This window comes from Theropithecus gelada, chromosome 3 (genome assembly GCF_003255815.1).
Source record: "Theropithecus gelada isolate Dixy chromosome 3, Tgel_1.0, whole genome shotgun sequence".
Taxonomy (NCBI): domain Eukaryota; kingdom Metazoa; phylum Chordata; class Mammalia; order Primates; family Cercopithecidae; genus Theropithecus; species Theropithecus gelada.
Window position 1 is genome coordinate 65,107,065 of NC_037670.1, and position 17,612 is coordinate 65,124,676.

Below are 17,612 nucleotides of genomic sequence, written 5' to 3' on the forward strand. Positions count from 1 at the left end.
GTTGGAGATGGAATCATAGAGGGTCAAAGTGAGGTTTTCTTGCTGTCTTCTGTTCCTGGGTGGGCTGGCAGAACTGGTTGAGTCAGATTACCGGTCTGGGTGATGTCAGCTGATCCATCCAGTGCAGGGTCTGCAAAATATCTAAAGCACTGATCTCAGGTTTTACAATAGTGATGTTATCCCCAGGAACAATTTGGGGAGGTTCAGACTCCTGGAGCCAGGGGCTGCATGACCCCTAAACTGTAATTTCTAATCTTGTAGAGAATTTATTGGTCCTAAAAAGGCAGATTGGTCCCCAAGAAAGAAGCAGGTCTTTTCAGGAAAGGACTATTATCAATTTTGTTTCAGAGTCAAACCATGAACTGAATTCCTTCCCAAAGTTAGTTTGGCCTACTCCCAGGAATGAACAAGGACAGCTTAAAGGTTAGAAGCACAATGGAGTAAGATAGGTCTTATCTCTTTCACTGTCATAATTCCCTCAGTTATCATTTTTGCAAAGATGGTTTCAGCAGAAGCTATGACCAGGTCACTACTGTTCTGTGGGAAGATGGGCAGACATATTGACCTGTCTCCACCAGTATGCTGACCTTTTAACCCATAGTGACTGCAGTGACCCCAGTCAGTGACCTCGGGCCTGACTGATCAGATTCATACTTCATACCCTTTTCGCTGAGGGCCTCTGAAATCTTCTACTTCCCAGTTCCTCCAGCAACTGCCTCATTTCAATGTGTCTTGCCATGTGAAGTCCCTAAAGGGAGGAGACTGCACATGTATGATGCCCATAGCATTCCAGTCCAGTGAGGAAGCCTCCCTGGATGTTCATAGGTTGATGCCCCGGGATAACTCCCATCTCAAACGTGCTACTCAGTCTGCATATGTTGACAATCTGTGAGACCCCAGTCTTAGACAAAAGCACAGCCACCTGGGAACCCCACAGAGAGAGTCAGCTCAGATAGCTCCTACTCCACGAGGTCCTCACATCAAAGACTAAGACCAAGCCCATGGGAACTGAAGCTGGATAGTTAGGTCATCAACAGAAAAGCAGAGATCAGCATGCAGAGTGGTCAATGGTGGCTCCAATTATTGCCAATTTGTGCCTAAGCTTCATTGTGATGGTTAATTTTGTGTGTCAGTTTGATTAGGCCATGGTGCTCAGATGTTTGGTCAAACACCAGTCTAGATATTTCAGTGAAGGTATTTTTTAGATGTGATTAACATCTAAATCTATAGACTAACTACAGAAGACTACCCTCTACAATGTGGGTTCATCTCATGGTCATTGTAAAGTCTTAAGAATAAAGAATGAGATCCCCCAAGAAAGAAGAGATGTTGTCTCCAAATAGCCTTCAGACTTGAGCTGCAACATCAACTCTTCCCTGGTTCTCCAGCCTGCCAGCCTGCCAGCTAAGTCTGAAAACTTCAGACTTAGCCCCTTGAGCCAATTCCTCAAAATAAATCTCTCTATATATATACATTGGCTTGGTTCCGTTTCTCTGGAGAACACTGACTAATACACTCATAAGTTTATCTGGCAGGTTCTGTTAGTGCCTGAATATTGGGTGCCCCTTTGCCCATAGTCTTCTGCTGCAGATCTTTGTAGGGATGGTTTCCTTCTGAAATTCCAGCTAGCTCAAATGTCTCCTCATCAGACAGGCTTCTGTGACCACCCAAACCACCTGTGACAAAATCCAGGTGTAGATGCATCCCAGTTTTACCCCTGCTTTATCTTAGATACTCATCAATTTCTTTACCAGCTCTCTTTTTGCATTCTCCCCTTTTAACTAAAATGTAATGATCAAGGAGCTTGTCTAGAGCCTAGAAGAGTCCCCAGGTAAATGGAGGCTTAATAAATATATACATCAACAAATAAATAAATAAATTATCTGAGACTAATCACATTTTAAAAAGGCATCCTTCCCTTCTACCTTCCGATTTTAGACTAACCAGCATACTCAACAGCAAATTCAACCCTTTAAAAATGTCTAGCCAGCCCAACACGGTGGCTCATTCCTATAATCCCAGCACTTTGGGTGCATGAGGTGGGCAGATCACTTGGCTCCAGGAGTTCAAGACCAGCCTGAACAACAAAAAAATCAGCCAGACATGGTGGCGTATACCTGTAGTCCTAGCTACTCTGGAGGCTGAAGTGGCAGGATCACTTGAGCCTGGGAGGTTGAGGCTGCAGTCAGCTGTGCTTGTGCCACTGCACTCCAGTCTGGGTGATAAAGAAAGATTCTGTCTCAAAATATAAAATAAAATGTCTACGGCCGTGTTTCTAAGGACAGTATTTTTCATGAGGTTGAGGTTGAGCTATGATCATTTAACTTTTGACCAGTGTTAACCTGGTTTTCACATAGACAAGAGCACTGTCAGAAACCACTGGAGACTGATGGTAACTTATTTCTAGGTAAGTTCTTTATAAATCCCAAGCTACATGAAGTAGATGCTGTTTCTCAATCTCCTGAGCTCAAGCGATTACAGACATGAAACACTGCACTCGGCCAGTAATAGATTTTAAATATGCTCCCTTGCCTTTAGATATTATTTTATAATGACATTTAATGGATGATAAAATATTCCAATGAATATTTTCAATGAATACTTATTTCTAAACAATTGGATTGTCTCTAATTTTTTAAATATTATAAACATAAACATCCTATGGCTTAATCAATTTGCCTCTCATTGATTACCTACTTAGGATAAACTCTTAAAAGAAAAATAAGTAAAGAATATTTATAATTTTTAGGTGACTTTGTTTTCATATTGAATTCTAATGATTTGATATTACTTTTCAAAAAGCTGGATATATCGCCCCATATTCCACCATGGAGAACAGGATAATGGTAATAATTATGCATCAGAAGGGATCCTAAGAACACTAAATATATATTACACTTTATCCTCGAAATGACCTTTCAGTAAGAGTATTACTAAATCCATTTATAGATTAGGAAGCTGGATTAGCACAGTGAAGGAAGGCAGCCTGTGGTCACACCACTGCATATTCCAGAGCTGAAATAGTCCTCCCTGAGCATCCAGATTTTGTTGAGACTGGGCCTGCCATTCAGACTAAGACTTTGCTCACTGCCACACTGAGAACAAAATTTTATTGTCACATGCCACTTTCAAATCACCAGCACAGTCTTAATCCATTTGTGCTATTATAACAAAATGCCATAGACTGGGTAGCTTATAAACAACAGACATGTGTTTCTCACAGTTCTAGAGGCTGTGAAGTTCAAGATCAAGGCATGAGCATTCTATGTTTAATGAGAGCTTTCTTGTGTCTTCACGTGGCAGAAGGTCGAAGGGCAAAAAGGGCCTAAACTACTTCCTTGGAGCTTTTTATTAAAAGCACTAATGCTATTCACATGGTTTGTACCTTCATGACTTAATCACTCCCCAAAATACCCTACCTCTTAACACCACCACAATGGGGATTAAGTTTCAACATGAATTTTGGAAGAAATATAGGTAGATATTCAAGCCATAGTGATCACAGTCGTGAGTTCAAGACAAATGACTTCAAATTTCTTACTCCAATATTTAATTGGTTTCTGTCTTAAAACCTGTATTAGGCAGCAAGCTTAGTTATTTACGCCGGACATAGTCTGTAATCTCTATAGTTTGTAGGATTCACCTTGAAGTTATATGGTTTAAAATTAGATATCTTATGGGACTTCACTGAGAAAAAATTTTAATGACCATAAGAAATTTGTTAACACATCATTGAATTTATCCTGGTTCAAATTACTACAGCCATGTTCCAAGGCATAAAGCTTTGGGTCTCAGTCAACATTATCTGGAAACAAACAAACAAACAAACAAACAAACAAAAAACAAATAAGACTGGGCTTTGCCCATGGCTATTTCTTTGCCAGCCTCTACCTGATGCTTTCATATCTCAGGAGGCTGTAAATTGACAGCACATGCAGACAGACCCTACCTTAATCCATGGTTAGGATAGGACACAGGGGCTTTGTTGCTGAAAACAATATCCCTGGAGGCTGTGTCCTCTTAATAAATGCTTTGGACATTTTCACATCTGATGAGGCTTTCCCTGAGGTAGGCTTTGTCATGAGGCCAAGAGCCTACAGGGAGGGATGTTTTAGGAAGGTTCCTAGGACACTGAACCCCCATCTCATTGCCAGAAATGTTGCAGAAAGATCATCAACTATACACAAAGCAGCCTTTATAACACTTTTGATTTTCTTTTTCCACATTGTGGATGTGGTAAATTTTGGTCATTGGCCTGCCCCCTTTCCCACCCATTTGGTTGCTGTGATGCTCTGAAACAAATTTATAGCCCACAGCTAATAACTTTCAAGAATTTCAGGCACGAGTAGGTTCCAACCTCATCCTTCTTGCGTTACCTTACTTTTCCAATCTTTATTTTATCGTCACTTTGACTTTCTCACTTACTGTTTTGTCCTACATGTTCTTATACTATATATGTTCTTATAGTAGAACTTGCCTGAAATGCTTTTGGGAATGAGGCAAAATAAAAATGTTTTTAAAATTGTGAAAAATTTTATTTTTCAAGGAACTCTCAAGTTCATTTATCAGCAAACTAATTGAGGAGTGTTTTCTATATGTTATTTTATGGCTAGAACAGAAAAAAGAAACAAATTGAAAACACTGCTCCTACTGACAGGGAACTTGCTCAAACAGAATGTGAAAAACTAGAAGTGAGAATATCTACCAATGATAAGCTCCCAAATTCACATCCTTGTCAAAATAAAAATGATGAGGAGAACATATAAGAAGTGTAATTGCTCAGAACAAAAGTAAGGCAATATTTTTCCATGTGTCACACTACATTCCATTCTGACACCATTCTCACACGTGACGCAACAGCACCATACAAGATACAACACATTTATAGTATGTGGCACTATTTTGGGCAGAGCAAACTGATAAAAAGCCAGTCTTTGAAACAGAAAAGCAGGCTAATTTCTGGATAAAGATGGAGCATTATTTCCCAGATAACACATTGATGGTCACTGTAGGAGACTGAAAGGTGATCCCCAAAAAGATATGTCTACCTCCTGACCCCCAGAACCTGGGAACGTGACCTTTATTTGGGAAAAAGGTCTTTGCAGATGTAATTAAGGTTCTTGATATCAAATCGTCCTAGATTACTCAGATGGATCCTAAATACAATGACAGGGATCTCCTTAGGAGACTTACAGAAGATAGAGACACAGAGAGGAGAAGAGGAGACCACGTAAAGGCAGAAGCAGAGACTGGAGCGATGTAGCCACAAGCCTAGAAGTGCCCAGAGCTACCAGAAGTTAGAAAAGGCAAGAAACAGAATCTCCCTGAGGACCTTCAGAGGCGCTTAACCACGTAGGCACCTTGACCTCACGTTTCTGACCTCCGGAACAGCAACAGAATAAATTTCCATTGTTTCAAGCCACCTCATTTGTGGTCATGTGTGTCAAGAGCCCCAGGAAACTCATAGGGTCTCTTTGAGTTCTCTGTTGGGCACCTGAAGTATGAGCTTTGTTGCTACAAGAAAGTGATCATTAAAGGCAGAGGTGTCTGCTTCCCAACCTGGCAGGGAGAGTATGTGGATGAGACAAAATTCTGGAAACTGCTGTGGGAACCCTCCAAGATTTAAGTTTAAACCCAAGGGAATTGATTGCTTGGGTCAGACTTCGTTTTCACACTTATCATTCCTCCACTCTGATCTACATTATTTTCTTGGCACGTAGTCAAAGATACTGCCTCTTAATTGATAAATCACTTGAGTAAAACATGTCAGGGTAGGGGAGTTCCAGATATAAAGAAAGGATGTCAGGAGCCATCTGTTCATGGGCATTGTTGACTATTTTTCCTGGAATTCTCTGGGGAAGAGCTCTCTCTTCCACATTTGTCCTCCCCTTCTCACCAGCTTGTCCACTCAGTTGGCTTCTGAGCCCTTCAAGATTGGTGCCCCAAGGTGCTCTCTTTTGCCCTCCTTCCTCTGTTGGTAATATTATTGACCTTCTCCAACCATCCCATGTTGGAATAGAGGCTGTGCATGTGTGCATATGTGAGTATGCATGTGTGCATATGAGCATGGGCATATGTGTGTATGAGTGTGTGTATGTGGAGTGTGTGTGTTTGTGTGTGTGTGTCTCATGCTGGGTAAAGACAGATGGGAAGAGAGTGCAGGGCTTTGGAGGCTCTCAGGCTAATGACTTGTAGGGCATTTGAAATGTGAGCACCCTTAGCCGGGTGCAGTGGCTCATGCCTGTAATCCCAGCACTTTGGGAGGCCAAGGCGGGCGGATCACGAGGTCAGAAGATCAAGACCATCCTGGCTAACACGGTGAAACTCTGTCTCTACTAAAAATACAAAAAAATTAGCCGGGCATGGTGGTGGGCGCCTGTAGTCCCAGCTACTCAGGAGGCTGAGGCAGGAGAATGGCGTGAACTCGGGAGGCGGAGCTTGCAGTGAGCCGAGATGGTGCTACTGCACTCCAGCCTGGGCGACAGAGCAAGACTCCGTCTGAAAAAAAAAAAATGTGAGCACCCAACCAACCACCGTCATCTGTGGCAGGGCCTGGAAGACACACAGCAGGATGAGCTAAGGAACATAGAGGTGCTGGCCACCCAGGCCCAAGGTCTTCTCAGTGACAGGAAGAGACGGCTAGGCCATTCCCCCATTCTAGGAGAGGAACAGGCAGCACAGTAGCCCGGTACTGCAGACTAGAGTGCTGCCTGCATTCTGGCATCCTCTATCTCTCCAGTGTTTATGTCTTCCCTGACCACCTCCACAGCAGAAAGTCCTCTGAAGGCAAACGTTGTGTCCAAACGGTAATTTTACCTTTTCCTGGTTTCTTGTCTTAGTTTGGTAACCACCAAGACCATCCACACCAGAGACTATCTATACCACACATGTCACCAATGTTAGATACATTTCTGCAATTTTCTGATTGTGATGGCCAATCTAGCCCAAAAGTAATCACATGCCTTTCTTATTTGTAAGTGGGAGTCTCCCTCCTTGTTCAGGGACAAGCCCAAAGAGCTCAGCATGCCCTCTAATGTCGCCACATGCTCCTTGGGTTTTTCCACATTCACCAGGGGTGCCTCTCCCCTTTGTCTTCCCTTCCCTTTCTTCCTCCTCCCTCTATTTTTTCCTCTTCCAACCTCACTCCCTCCTCCCCATCAGACTGTGTTCAGGCCTTTACAATCTTAAGAAACAGGAAATGATGTGCCCATCCAAGAGTTCCTGTTGAATGTCACTCATTAAATAGATTTGCATTACCTCATCTCCTTCAAATACATTCATGAGGTACAGATGAGGCTGGGAAAGAGGCGGGCCACTCAGAGGATGCTCCTGAGTTCCAGCCAGCACATCTATATATCAGGAGACAACGTGCTATTTATTTCCCTTTTCTGAGGGAAAAAAAAAAAAAAAAAACTCTACTTGAATAAGCAGAATTCAGAATGATTTATCTTTTTCTGTTGTTTTCAGGCCAGACTTCGTATGCCTAAAGAGCAACTGGAACTTTTAAAGTGAGTGAGATTTTTTTTGCTATGTGTCTCTTTTTGGTGTGATTTCAAATACTGAAATGTTTTTGTACAAAAAAGCATAAGAAAGAAAAGCTACTCCCTGAAATAACTCAAAATTTCACTCCCAGAAATAACTATTATTAATAGTTAATGACATCATTCTTAGCATTTCTCTATGTATATATGCAGATGGAAAGAAAGGAGGAAGAAAAAGAAAAAAAGAAGATAGAAAAGATTAAAGGGTTAGAGGTGAATTAATCTACTCCTGCTGTGTTTAGTATTAAAAATAGTACATTTATTGTTATTTGGATTTCTCAGAAGAAGGAAACAACCCAATTAAAGTTGCCTCCTCTCACTTGTGCATCTACATAATTTAAAATTTTAAACACCAAACAGTAACATTTTTAGTACTTTAGAAAATTACTTGCCCCTTTATATATTTCTACTTCTTATGGAGCATTCCTTAACAAAATACACACTGAGGTGTGCTTTCCATGTTATTTATGATAATTAAAAATGGAAAACAACCCTATAAGAAAAATAGACCAATGGTTAACTACATTGGAATATATTCATGAAATGAAGAATTATAAAGCCATTTAAATAATTTTAAAATAGGTTTAATCATTTGGAAGTGTAGTGGAGACACAAAATTATAAATATTATTTCTATTTTGTTACTAATTTTTTGCATGGAATAAAAACTGGTAGAAAGTCATTAAAATTTAACAGTTTATTTCTTCTAAATGCTTGTTTTTTCCCCAATTTTAAGCATGTATTGTTTTACAAATGGGGAAAAATACTAGATAAGTAGTGTTTATACTTTTTCAGCATAAAGAAATACCTATTCGCTTGACATTTTCTTATTCTCTCTACTAGTAATTTTCAAACTGTAAACACAGAAAACCCATTCTTGGGAAGTAAAATCTTGCATGCTCAGGCTGTCAATCTGGTAACCGGTTGCTGCCCACTGGCTGGATCCCCCAGCACCCCTTGCCCAAGGCACTTCCACTGAACTCAGGCTACAGTTCAAAAGCCACTGCTCTGTACTACACTGGAAATGCAAGGTGTTCCCAGTCGGAAGGAGGGTACCAGTGGGATTCAGGATTCACCTGCGTAATGTCACCCAGCTGGGGGACCAGCAAGGTTGATTGAGCCTTGCCTGTCGTCCTGTGCAGAGCCTGGCCAAGCACTAGGACACCCTCAGCCATGTGACCCCTGGATGGCCTCAGGGTTTTTTTTAAGTGAAGCATGATGCTTTAGAGAAATGGGTGTGCTCTGCTCTCCCCTCACTCAAGAATGTATATCTTCAACAATATAAAGCACCTCATCACGTGGCAGGCTCCGAAGCCCAGCCACAGCTGATAACAGGAGCTTTACACTTTCTTCCTCTCATGCTGAGGTTCTCCCTTTACAGGAAGGAAAGCCAGACTCTGGAAAACAATTTTCGTAAAATTCTACTTTTGATTGAACAAATAGATGTCCTGAAGGCATTGCTTAGAGATATGAAGGATGGTACGGACAATAATCACAGCTGGAACACCCATGGAGACCCTGTGCAGGACCCAGACCACACGGAGGTCCTGGATGAGGCAAAGCGTGTTGGGCGGGATGGGGTGGTGGATAGTGAGGATGTCCAGGGTGACGGGGAGTATGTCCTTCCAGTGTCACATCCACTTCTTCTCCCAATGGGAAGTCCAGTGTTGACTGATATTTGGTTCGTGTACAGAAACCCACTGTTTCATAAATGCTGTGTCACAGAGAAGACATTCTATTGCATATGACTTACCTCACACCAAAATAAATAACTCTTCTATTTTCCAGTAGAAAGAAAGAAAGAAAGAAAGAAAGAAAGAAAGAAAGAAAGAAGAAAGAAAGAAAGAAAAGAAAGAAAGAAAGAGAGAAAGAAAGAGAGAGAGAGAAAGAAAGAACAGTCTCTGAGCTCTATACACAAATACCTTAAATAGCAAAAGATTTGCATTCATCATCTTTGTAGCTAATGCAGTTAGTCTAGTCAGCATCAGATTCAGGCAAAACTGTGTTGGAAACCATGAGCTGTTTTGCTTCTTTCTCTTCTGCTCTCATTACTACTTTCTTTTTCTTCCCTAATGTCTACTTTTTGAAATACGCAGCAATCTGACACAGACCACCTGCCGCCCGCCAGGCCCCATTTCATCCTTGTCACTGTGAAGGTGTTACATTTAGGCAGCTTGAACTTAAACTGTTGCGCCTACTTAGGGTGCTTATGGTTTTGTTTGTTTGTTTGTTTTTGTTTTTTAGAGTGACAGCATCCTTCAGAACCCAATATTAATTAGAGTCAGTGAAAAATGTCTAATATAAGTAATCATGTAATCTGTGTAAACTGCCTTGATTCCCAAGTAACTCTAGAATGTTCAAGTCTTTCAGTCTTTACTGCTAACCACAGGACACTAATGAGGGATGGAACACAGTAGGTCACAGCACAACCTCACCTCACACCTCACCGGGAGGGCACTGTGATGCAGTGGTTAGGGCTTCTGAAGGGACCCTAGGTCCACCATGCTGCGTGACCTTGTGGGAGTCCCTGAACACACCTTGGCTTTATTTACGTCGTATCCCTGAGAGGGACACTCCCAGGAGCCGTGAAGATGTCAGTCCACGACACATGCACAGTGCCTGGCTCAGAGTGCAGCTGATAGGTGCTCACTGCTATTCTAATTTTGCAAATTAGGTCCAAATCAATAAAACGAATGGTCAAAACTCAAGCAGTTGGCAGAGATTGTTAACAGAAAACTGTTTCTAAAATTTCTACAGGAAATGTCAAACTTGGTCAATTATGTACTTAAAAAGTTGAGAGAAGACCAAGTCCAGATGGCTGATTATGCTCTGAAGTCGGCCGGTGAGTACAGAAAAAGTGAAAAGAGGAACATTTAAAAAAAAACAATGCTTCAGGAGTGTCTCTATCCTCTACATTTGTTTATGAGGAAAACATGTTTATCTGGTAACTTGAGAGGGGGGAAATTAATCAATTTAGATAATAAAGAAGAGAATAGAAATAGTTGTCACTGATTGCTTTCTGTGTGCAAATGTTCCAGGGAATAAAGCCTGTGCAACTTCATTAACATGCATCTAAAAGAACCACCAAGAAAGCCAAGATGCCACAGTGAAGTTGTGAAAGGCACAAAATATTAGGACATTTTACATTATTATATACTAAAACGACTATGATAACCGATCTAAATGCATTATTAGGGATTAAATGACAGTGTTTAAAGGTTATATATAATGTTCCTAATATATTTCAATTAAAATTAATTCTTAAGGGCTAAGGCTACGAATCATTAACCTTAATCTTCTCTACCATGCTCTGCCTATAATAGACTACGAACAATATGTGTTCAGTGAACAATGTGGAAGGAAAGAAGAAAGGGACAGGAGGAGAAAGGAAATATAAAACACATAGTAATGCTAATTTTAATCAATTGATACTCAAATTTATGCCAGGGAAATAAATTTCCAGCTTACATGAACTGGAGAGCATTTGGAACAGCATGATTACTCAGGCTTGAGAGTGTGTGTTTTTTGAGAGAGTGAGTTAGAGGGCAGAACTTTCCCGAACCTGATGCCCTAAAGCATGAGTGTTAAGGTAAGATGGGAGAAGGACCATAGTTCTTTATTTTTTATTTATTTATTTATTTATTTATTTATTTATTTATTTATTTTGGTCTTGGCATTCTGATATACTTTTTAAATGCTTTCTTCTTTGTATTGATGTATTTACATCAATTGATGTAATTACAACTTCCATTTTGAAAAGCCTGTGATGACGAATGTAGGTGCACAAGTAGCGCATGAAGAGTGAGGAAAAGAAGGAGATAATCGGGCTTCTCTGGAACCATAGATGTGGAAACAAATGTCAGTTCTGCTTTGGCTTTGGCCAAGATGGAGAAAGCCTGTTAAGTCCCTTCCACCTGATTACAATGAAAAAAAAATCTGGACAAAATTCAAAAAGCAACTACCTGAGTGGGCTGAAAAGTAAACAAAGCAGGCAGTTGGAAGAGGGGAACCAAAAACTGTAGTTGTGAGCCTGTGGGAGTTTCCTTTTTTCTTTTCTTTTCTCTTGCAGCGTAGGCTGAGGCAGGCAGCAATTACAGAGTTGCAAACGTGGCAGCAAGTTGGGCAGCTAAAACTGAGAGAGGCCCCATTTTTCTAGCCAAAGATGCAGAATAAAGTAGTCCTGTGGTCCGGAGAGTGTGGGGAGAAAGCCTGCGAAGGCAAAGCTGCAAAGAAGACGCCTGCTCCCCTGTCTGTGGCCAGCTTCTGGCCTCACCTCTCAGGTGCCCATTCATGGGAACAGACCCAAAGCAGCAAAGTGGAGGCTTTGAGCATTTGGCAGTGATGTAAACTATGGCTCAAGTCTTGGACTAACCCCTGAGTGGTACATGGACATGACAGGCCTGTAGCAAAGGTTTTGAGGACTGAATTGAGATTGGAACCACCACCCATAAAAGGAGGGAGGACTCACATTTCTAGGCTGATTGATGAAGCAAATGAAAGCATTCCCTAGTGGATTGTTATGGGACTCAGAGTCTTACGATATAATATTCAATATGTCTAGGGTACAAATCACAATTACTTGGCATGCAGACTCCTAGGGAAATAAGACCAACTACCAAGGGAAAAGACAACAGATGCCAACCTCATCATGACACAGATGTTCGAATTGTCACACAAAGCTTGAAGCAGCTAGCATAATTATGCTTTATGAGGTAAAAGTAAGTACACTTGAAATGAATGAAAAGATACCTGTTCTCAGCCAAGAGAATAAAAAGAACCACATGGAATTTTAGAACTGAAAAATACAATATCTAAAATAAAAATTGACTATATATGCTTAATAATAGAAAAACAAAAATAGAGAAAAAAAGTAGTGAAGTCACTCCTATTTAACACAGTATTAGAAGTCCTGGCCAAGGTAATCAGGCAAGAGAAAGAAATATAGGGCATCCAAATAGGAAGAGAGGAAGTCAAACTATCCCTGTTTGCAGACAACATAATCCCCATAGTCTCAGCCTGAAAGCTTCTTAAGTTGATAAACAACTTCAGCCAAGTTCCAGGATACAAAATCAATGTGCAAAAATCACTAGCATTCCTATACACCAACAAAAGTCAAGCCAAGAGCCAAATCAGTAACGAACTCCCATTCACAATTGCCATAAAAAGAATAAAATACCTAGGAATACAGATAATTTTGGAGGTGAAAGATCTCTACAAAGAGAACTACAAACCATTGCTTAACGAAATCAGAGATGATACAAACAAATGGAAAAACATCTCATGCTCATGGATAGAAAGAATCAATATCATTAAAATGGCCATACTGCTGAAAGCAATTTATAGATTCAATGCTATACTTATTAAACTACCATTGACATTCTTCACATAACTAGATAAAACTATTTTAAAATTCATATGAAACCAAAAATAGCAAGGGCAATCCTAAGCAAAAAGAACAAAGCTGGAGGCATCACATTACCCAACTTAAAACTATACTACAGAGCTACAGTAACCAAAACAGTATGGTACTGGCACAAAAACAGACACATATACCAATGGAACAGAATAGAGAACCCAGAAATAAGGCCACACACAACTATCTAATCTTCTACCAATCTGACAGAAACAAACATTGCAGAAAGTATTCCTATTCAATAAATGGTACTGGAATAACTGGCTAGCCATATGCAGAAGACTGAAATTGGACCCCTTCCATATATCAAATATAAAAAAAACTCAAAATGGAACATAGACTTAAATGTAAAAGCCAAAACTACAAAAAATAAATAAATAAATAAAAAACCCAGGAAGACAACCTAGCCTATGAAGTCACTCCTGTTCAATGCAGTATTAGAAGTCCTGGCCAGGGTAATTAGGGAAGAGAAATAAATAAAGCACATCCAAATAGGAAGAGAGGAAGTCAAACTATACCTGTTTGCAGACAACATAATCCTATATCTAAAAAACCCCATAGTCTCAGCCTGAAAGTTGTATGTACCATTCAGGACATAGGCATAGGCAAAGATATCATTACAAAGACATCAAAAGCAATTGCAACAAAAGTAAGAATTGGCAAATGGGGTTTAATTAAACTAAAGAGCTCTGCACAGAAAAAGAAACTATCAGCAGAGTAAACAGACAACCCACAGAATGGAAGGAAATTTTTGCAAACTCTATATCCAACAATGGTCTAATATCCAGCATTTATAAGGAACTTGCACAAATTTACAAGAAAACAAAACAACCCCATTAAAAAGTGGGCAAAGGACATGAACAGACACTTTTCAGAAGAAGACCCGCATATGGCCAAAAATCATTTGAAAAAAATCTCAACATCACTGATCATAAGAGAAATGCAAATCCAAACCACGATGAGATAACATCTCACACCAGTCAGAATGGCTATTATCAAAAGTTAAAAACTAACAGATACTGGCAAGGTTGTGGAGAAAAAGGAATGGTTATACACTGTTGGTGGGAGTGTAAATTATTTCAACCACTGCAAAAGACAGTGTGGTGATTCCTCAAATACCTAAAGACAAAAATACCATTCGAACCATCAAACTCATTACTAGGATATCCAGAGGAATGTAAATTGTTCTTTTATAAAGGTATATGCATGCAAGTGTTCACCGTAGCACTATTCACAATAGAAAAGACATGGAACCAACCTAAATGCCCATCGATGATAGACTGGATAAAGAAAATGTTGTACATAGACACTATAGAATACTATGCAACCATAAAAAAGAACAAGATCATGTCCTTTGCAGGGACACGGATGGAGTTGGAGGCCATTATCCTTAGCAAACGAACACAGGAATAGAAAACCAAAAACACATGTTCTCACTTATAAGTGGGAGCTAAACGATGAGAACACATAAACACATAGAGGGCAACAACACACACTGGGGCCTACTGGAGGATGGAGGGTGAGAGAAGGGAGAAGATCAGGAAAAATAACTAATGGATACTAGGCTTAACACCTGGGTGACAAAATAATCTGTACAACAAATCCCCACGACACAAGTTTTCTATGTAACAAACCTGCACATGTACCCCAAACTTAAAAATTAAAAAGAAAGAAGTAGTGAAGTTGAACATAGATCAAAAGAAATTATGCAATTCAAAGAATGAAAGAAGTGTTTGAAAAAAATGCAAACAGAACTTCAGAAATGTATAGGACACTATAAAAAGGTATAATATTCTTATCCTTAAAGTCTCAGAGGGATATGAAGAGGAGACCAATGTAGGACAATAATCTAAAGAAGTAATAACCAAAAACATCTCAAACTCGATTTAAAAATAAATAAATAAATTTACAGATTCAAAAAGCATGGCAAATCAGAAACAAGATAAATTCAAGGAAAATGACATCCAGACACATCATAGTTAAATTGCTCAAAATCAAAGATGAAGAAAAATATTTGAAAGAAGCTTTAAAAAAAAAACTACGCATTATTACAGATTTCTTACCAGAAGTTAAAGAGACCAGAAGAGAAGGAAACTACATGTTTAAAGTGCTGAAGGAAAGGATCTAGTAATGCAGAATTGCAGATCCAGTGAAAATATCTTTCAGGAAATGAAGGCAAAATGAAGACACTCTTAGATGAAGGAAAACTAAGAAAATTCTCTGCCAATGAATCCGCTAAAGAAAGTTCTTCAGCTCAATAGAAATGACACCAAAAAGAAACTTGGGACTTAAAGAATGAAGAAGGAGCAACAGCCTCATCTGTGAGTAAAGATGAGGTGGCCCGGCACGGTAGCTCATACCTTGTAATCCCAGCACTTTGGGAGGCTGAGGCGGGTGGATCACCTGAGGTCAGGAGTTCCAGACTAGCCAGGCCAACGTGGTGAAATCCTGTCTCTACTAAAAATAGAAAAATTAGCCAGGAGTGGTGGCGCATGCCTGTAATTCCAGCTACTCCAGAGGCTGAGGCAGGAGAATAGCTTCAACCCAGGAGGCGGAGGTTGCGGTGAGCCTAGATCACACCACTGCTCTCCAGCCTGGGTGACGAGAGTGAAACTCCATCTCAAAACAACAACAACAAGAGATGAGGTAATTTTCTTTCTTTAAGTACTTCAAAATATGTATGGCTGTTGAAAGGAAAAAATGTATGGCATTATCTGGGGGTGGAGGGCTAATATATGTAGATTTAATACTATGACAACCATAAAGGAAAAGTCAGTGGGTGAGATTTAAAGGGGATCTATAAATGTAAAGATTTTACATGAATGATAAAAAGTTAACTCTTAAATAAACCAGGAGCTGCTAGGTATGTGCGTTGTAATCATGAGAATAATTACTTTAAAACACAGAGATATCCAAATGCTAATAGAGAAATCAAAATGGAGGCCAGGCACAGTAGCTCACGCCTATAATCCTGGCACTTTGGGAGGCCAAGATGGGCAGATCATTTGAGGTCAGGAGTTCGAGACCAGCCTGGCCAACATGGTGAAACCCTGTCTCTACTAAAACTACAAAAAGCCAGGTGCGGTGACACACGCCTGTAATCCCAGCTACTCAGGAGGCTGAGGCAGGAGAATCGCTTGAACCCGCAAGGCGAGGCAGAGATTGCAGTGAGCCGAGATTGTGTCATTGCACTCCAGCCTGGGCCCCAGAGCGAGACTCAGTTTCAAAAAAATAAAATAATTTTTAAAAATTAAAAATTTCAACTAATATTAGAAAAAGGCAGGAAAAGGAACTGAAGAAAAACTGGGAGAGAGAGAGAGAGTAAGAAAGGCAGAGGGTGGGGGAAAAGGCATGCAAATTAGAAAGGAAGAAATAAAAATGGTTCTATTCAGAGACAACATGATTGCTTATGTAGAAAAACCACCAAAAAAAATCTACTAGAATAAGTGAGGTTTACAAGTTCAAGGGTATATACACAATTTCTATATGCTAACAATAGAAAATTAGAAAATATTTAAAAGCAGCACTATTCATACATGCAGTAAAAAACATAAAATACTTAGGTATAAGGGTAATAAAATGTGGGAACTGAGAGCTAAAAACTAAAAAATAATAATGAAAGAAATAAACAAAGATTTAAATAAATGGACAGGTATACCATGTTTATGGATTTGAAGACTCAATACCATTAAGATGACAATACTGTCCAGCTTTTCTATGGATTCAATACAATCCTAATCAAAATCCCAGCAGGATTATTTGTAGAAATTGACAACCTGTTTTCAAAATGTATGTGGAATGGTGAAGGAACTAGAAGAGCCAAATTTGTTTTGGGAAAAAAAGGGACAAAGTTGGAGAACTCACACTACCTGATTTTAAGGCTTACTATAAGTTTACAGTAATCAAGAGCATGTGGTACTCGTGAAATCAATGGAACAATACAAAAAGTCTAGAAGTAGTTCACACCTGTGGTGAATAGATTTTTGAAAAACGGAAAAAAGGCAAGTCAGTGGTGCTGGAACAGGTGGACATTCATATGCAAAAAAAAAAAAAAAAAAAAAATGCCTTGGCCCCAAACCCACAATTTGTAAAAATTAACCCCAAATGGGTCACAGTCTTAAATATAAAACTTAAAGCTAGGAAAAAAATAAGAGAAATTTTTTAGAGTTAGAAAAACTTTTCTTAAACACAACATCAAAAACTATGATTGTAAAAGGAAAATAATGGATAATACAGGGTTCATCAAAATTAATTTCTGCTCTGCCAAAAAACAGTTACGAGAAGGAAAAGACAAGTTACAGGCTGGGGGAGAATATTTGGAAACCACACACATTCTTGAATCCAGAATTTATAGAAAACTGTCAAGCCTCAATTAAGCAAACAGACAACCCGATACAAAATAGGCAAAAGATTTAGAAGACACTTCATTAAAGAAGATACATGCATATCAAAAAAGTATATGAAAAAATGCCTCACATTATTATTCATTAGTGAAATGTCAATTAAAATCTCAATGTTATATCATTACACACCTATTAGAATGCCAAACAGAACAAAACTGACCATACTAAGTGCTGGCAACAGCATGAACCAAATGGACCTCTCATACACTGTGGGTGAGAATGTAACCTGGCACAGCCACTCTGGCAAAGTCTGACA

The 17,612-nt window shown here is 39.5% G+C and overlaps 1 protein-coding gene across 2 annotated transcripts in view; it reads left to right on the forward strand.

The window, feature by feature from the left end:
• SUN3 (Sad1 and UNC84 domain containing 3) overlaps nt 1-17,612 on the forward strand; it is a 46,166-nt gene that overhangs the window by 14,246 nt on the left and 14,308 nt on the right. For both annotated transcript variants that reach the window (XM_025379616.1, XM_025379615.1), the window contains exons 5-7: nt 7,468-7,508; nt 8,922-9,084; nt 10,298-10,382. In XM_025379616.1, coding sequence (XP_025235401.1) covers nt 7,468-7,508; nt 8,922-9,084; nt 10,298-10,382 — 289 coding nt within the window. The remainder of the gene's footprint in view (nt 1-7,467; nt 7,509-8,921; nt 9,085-10,297; nt 10,383-17,612) is intronic.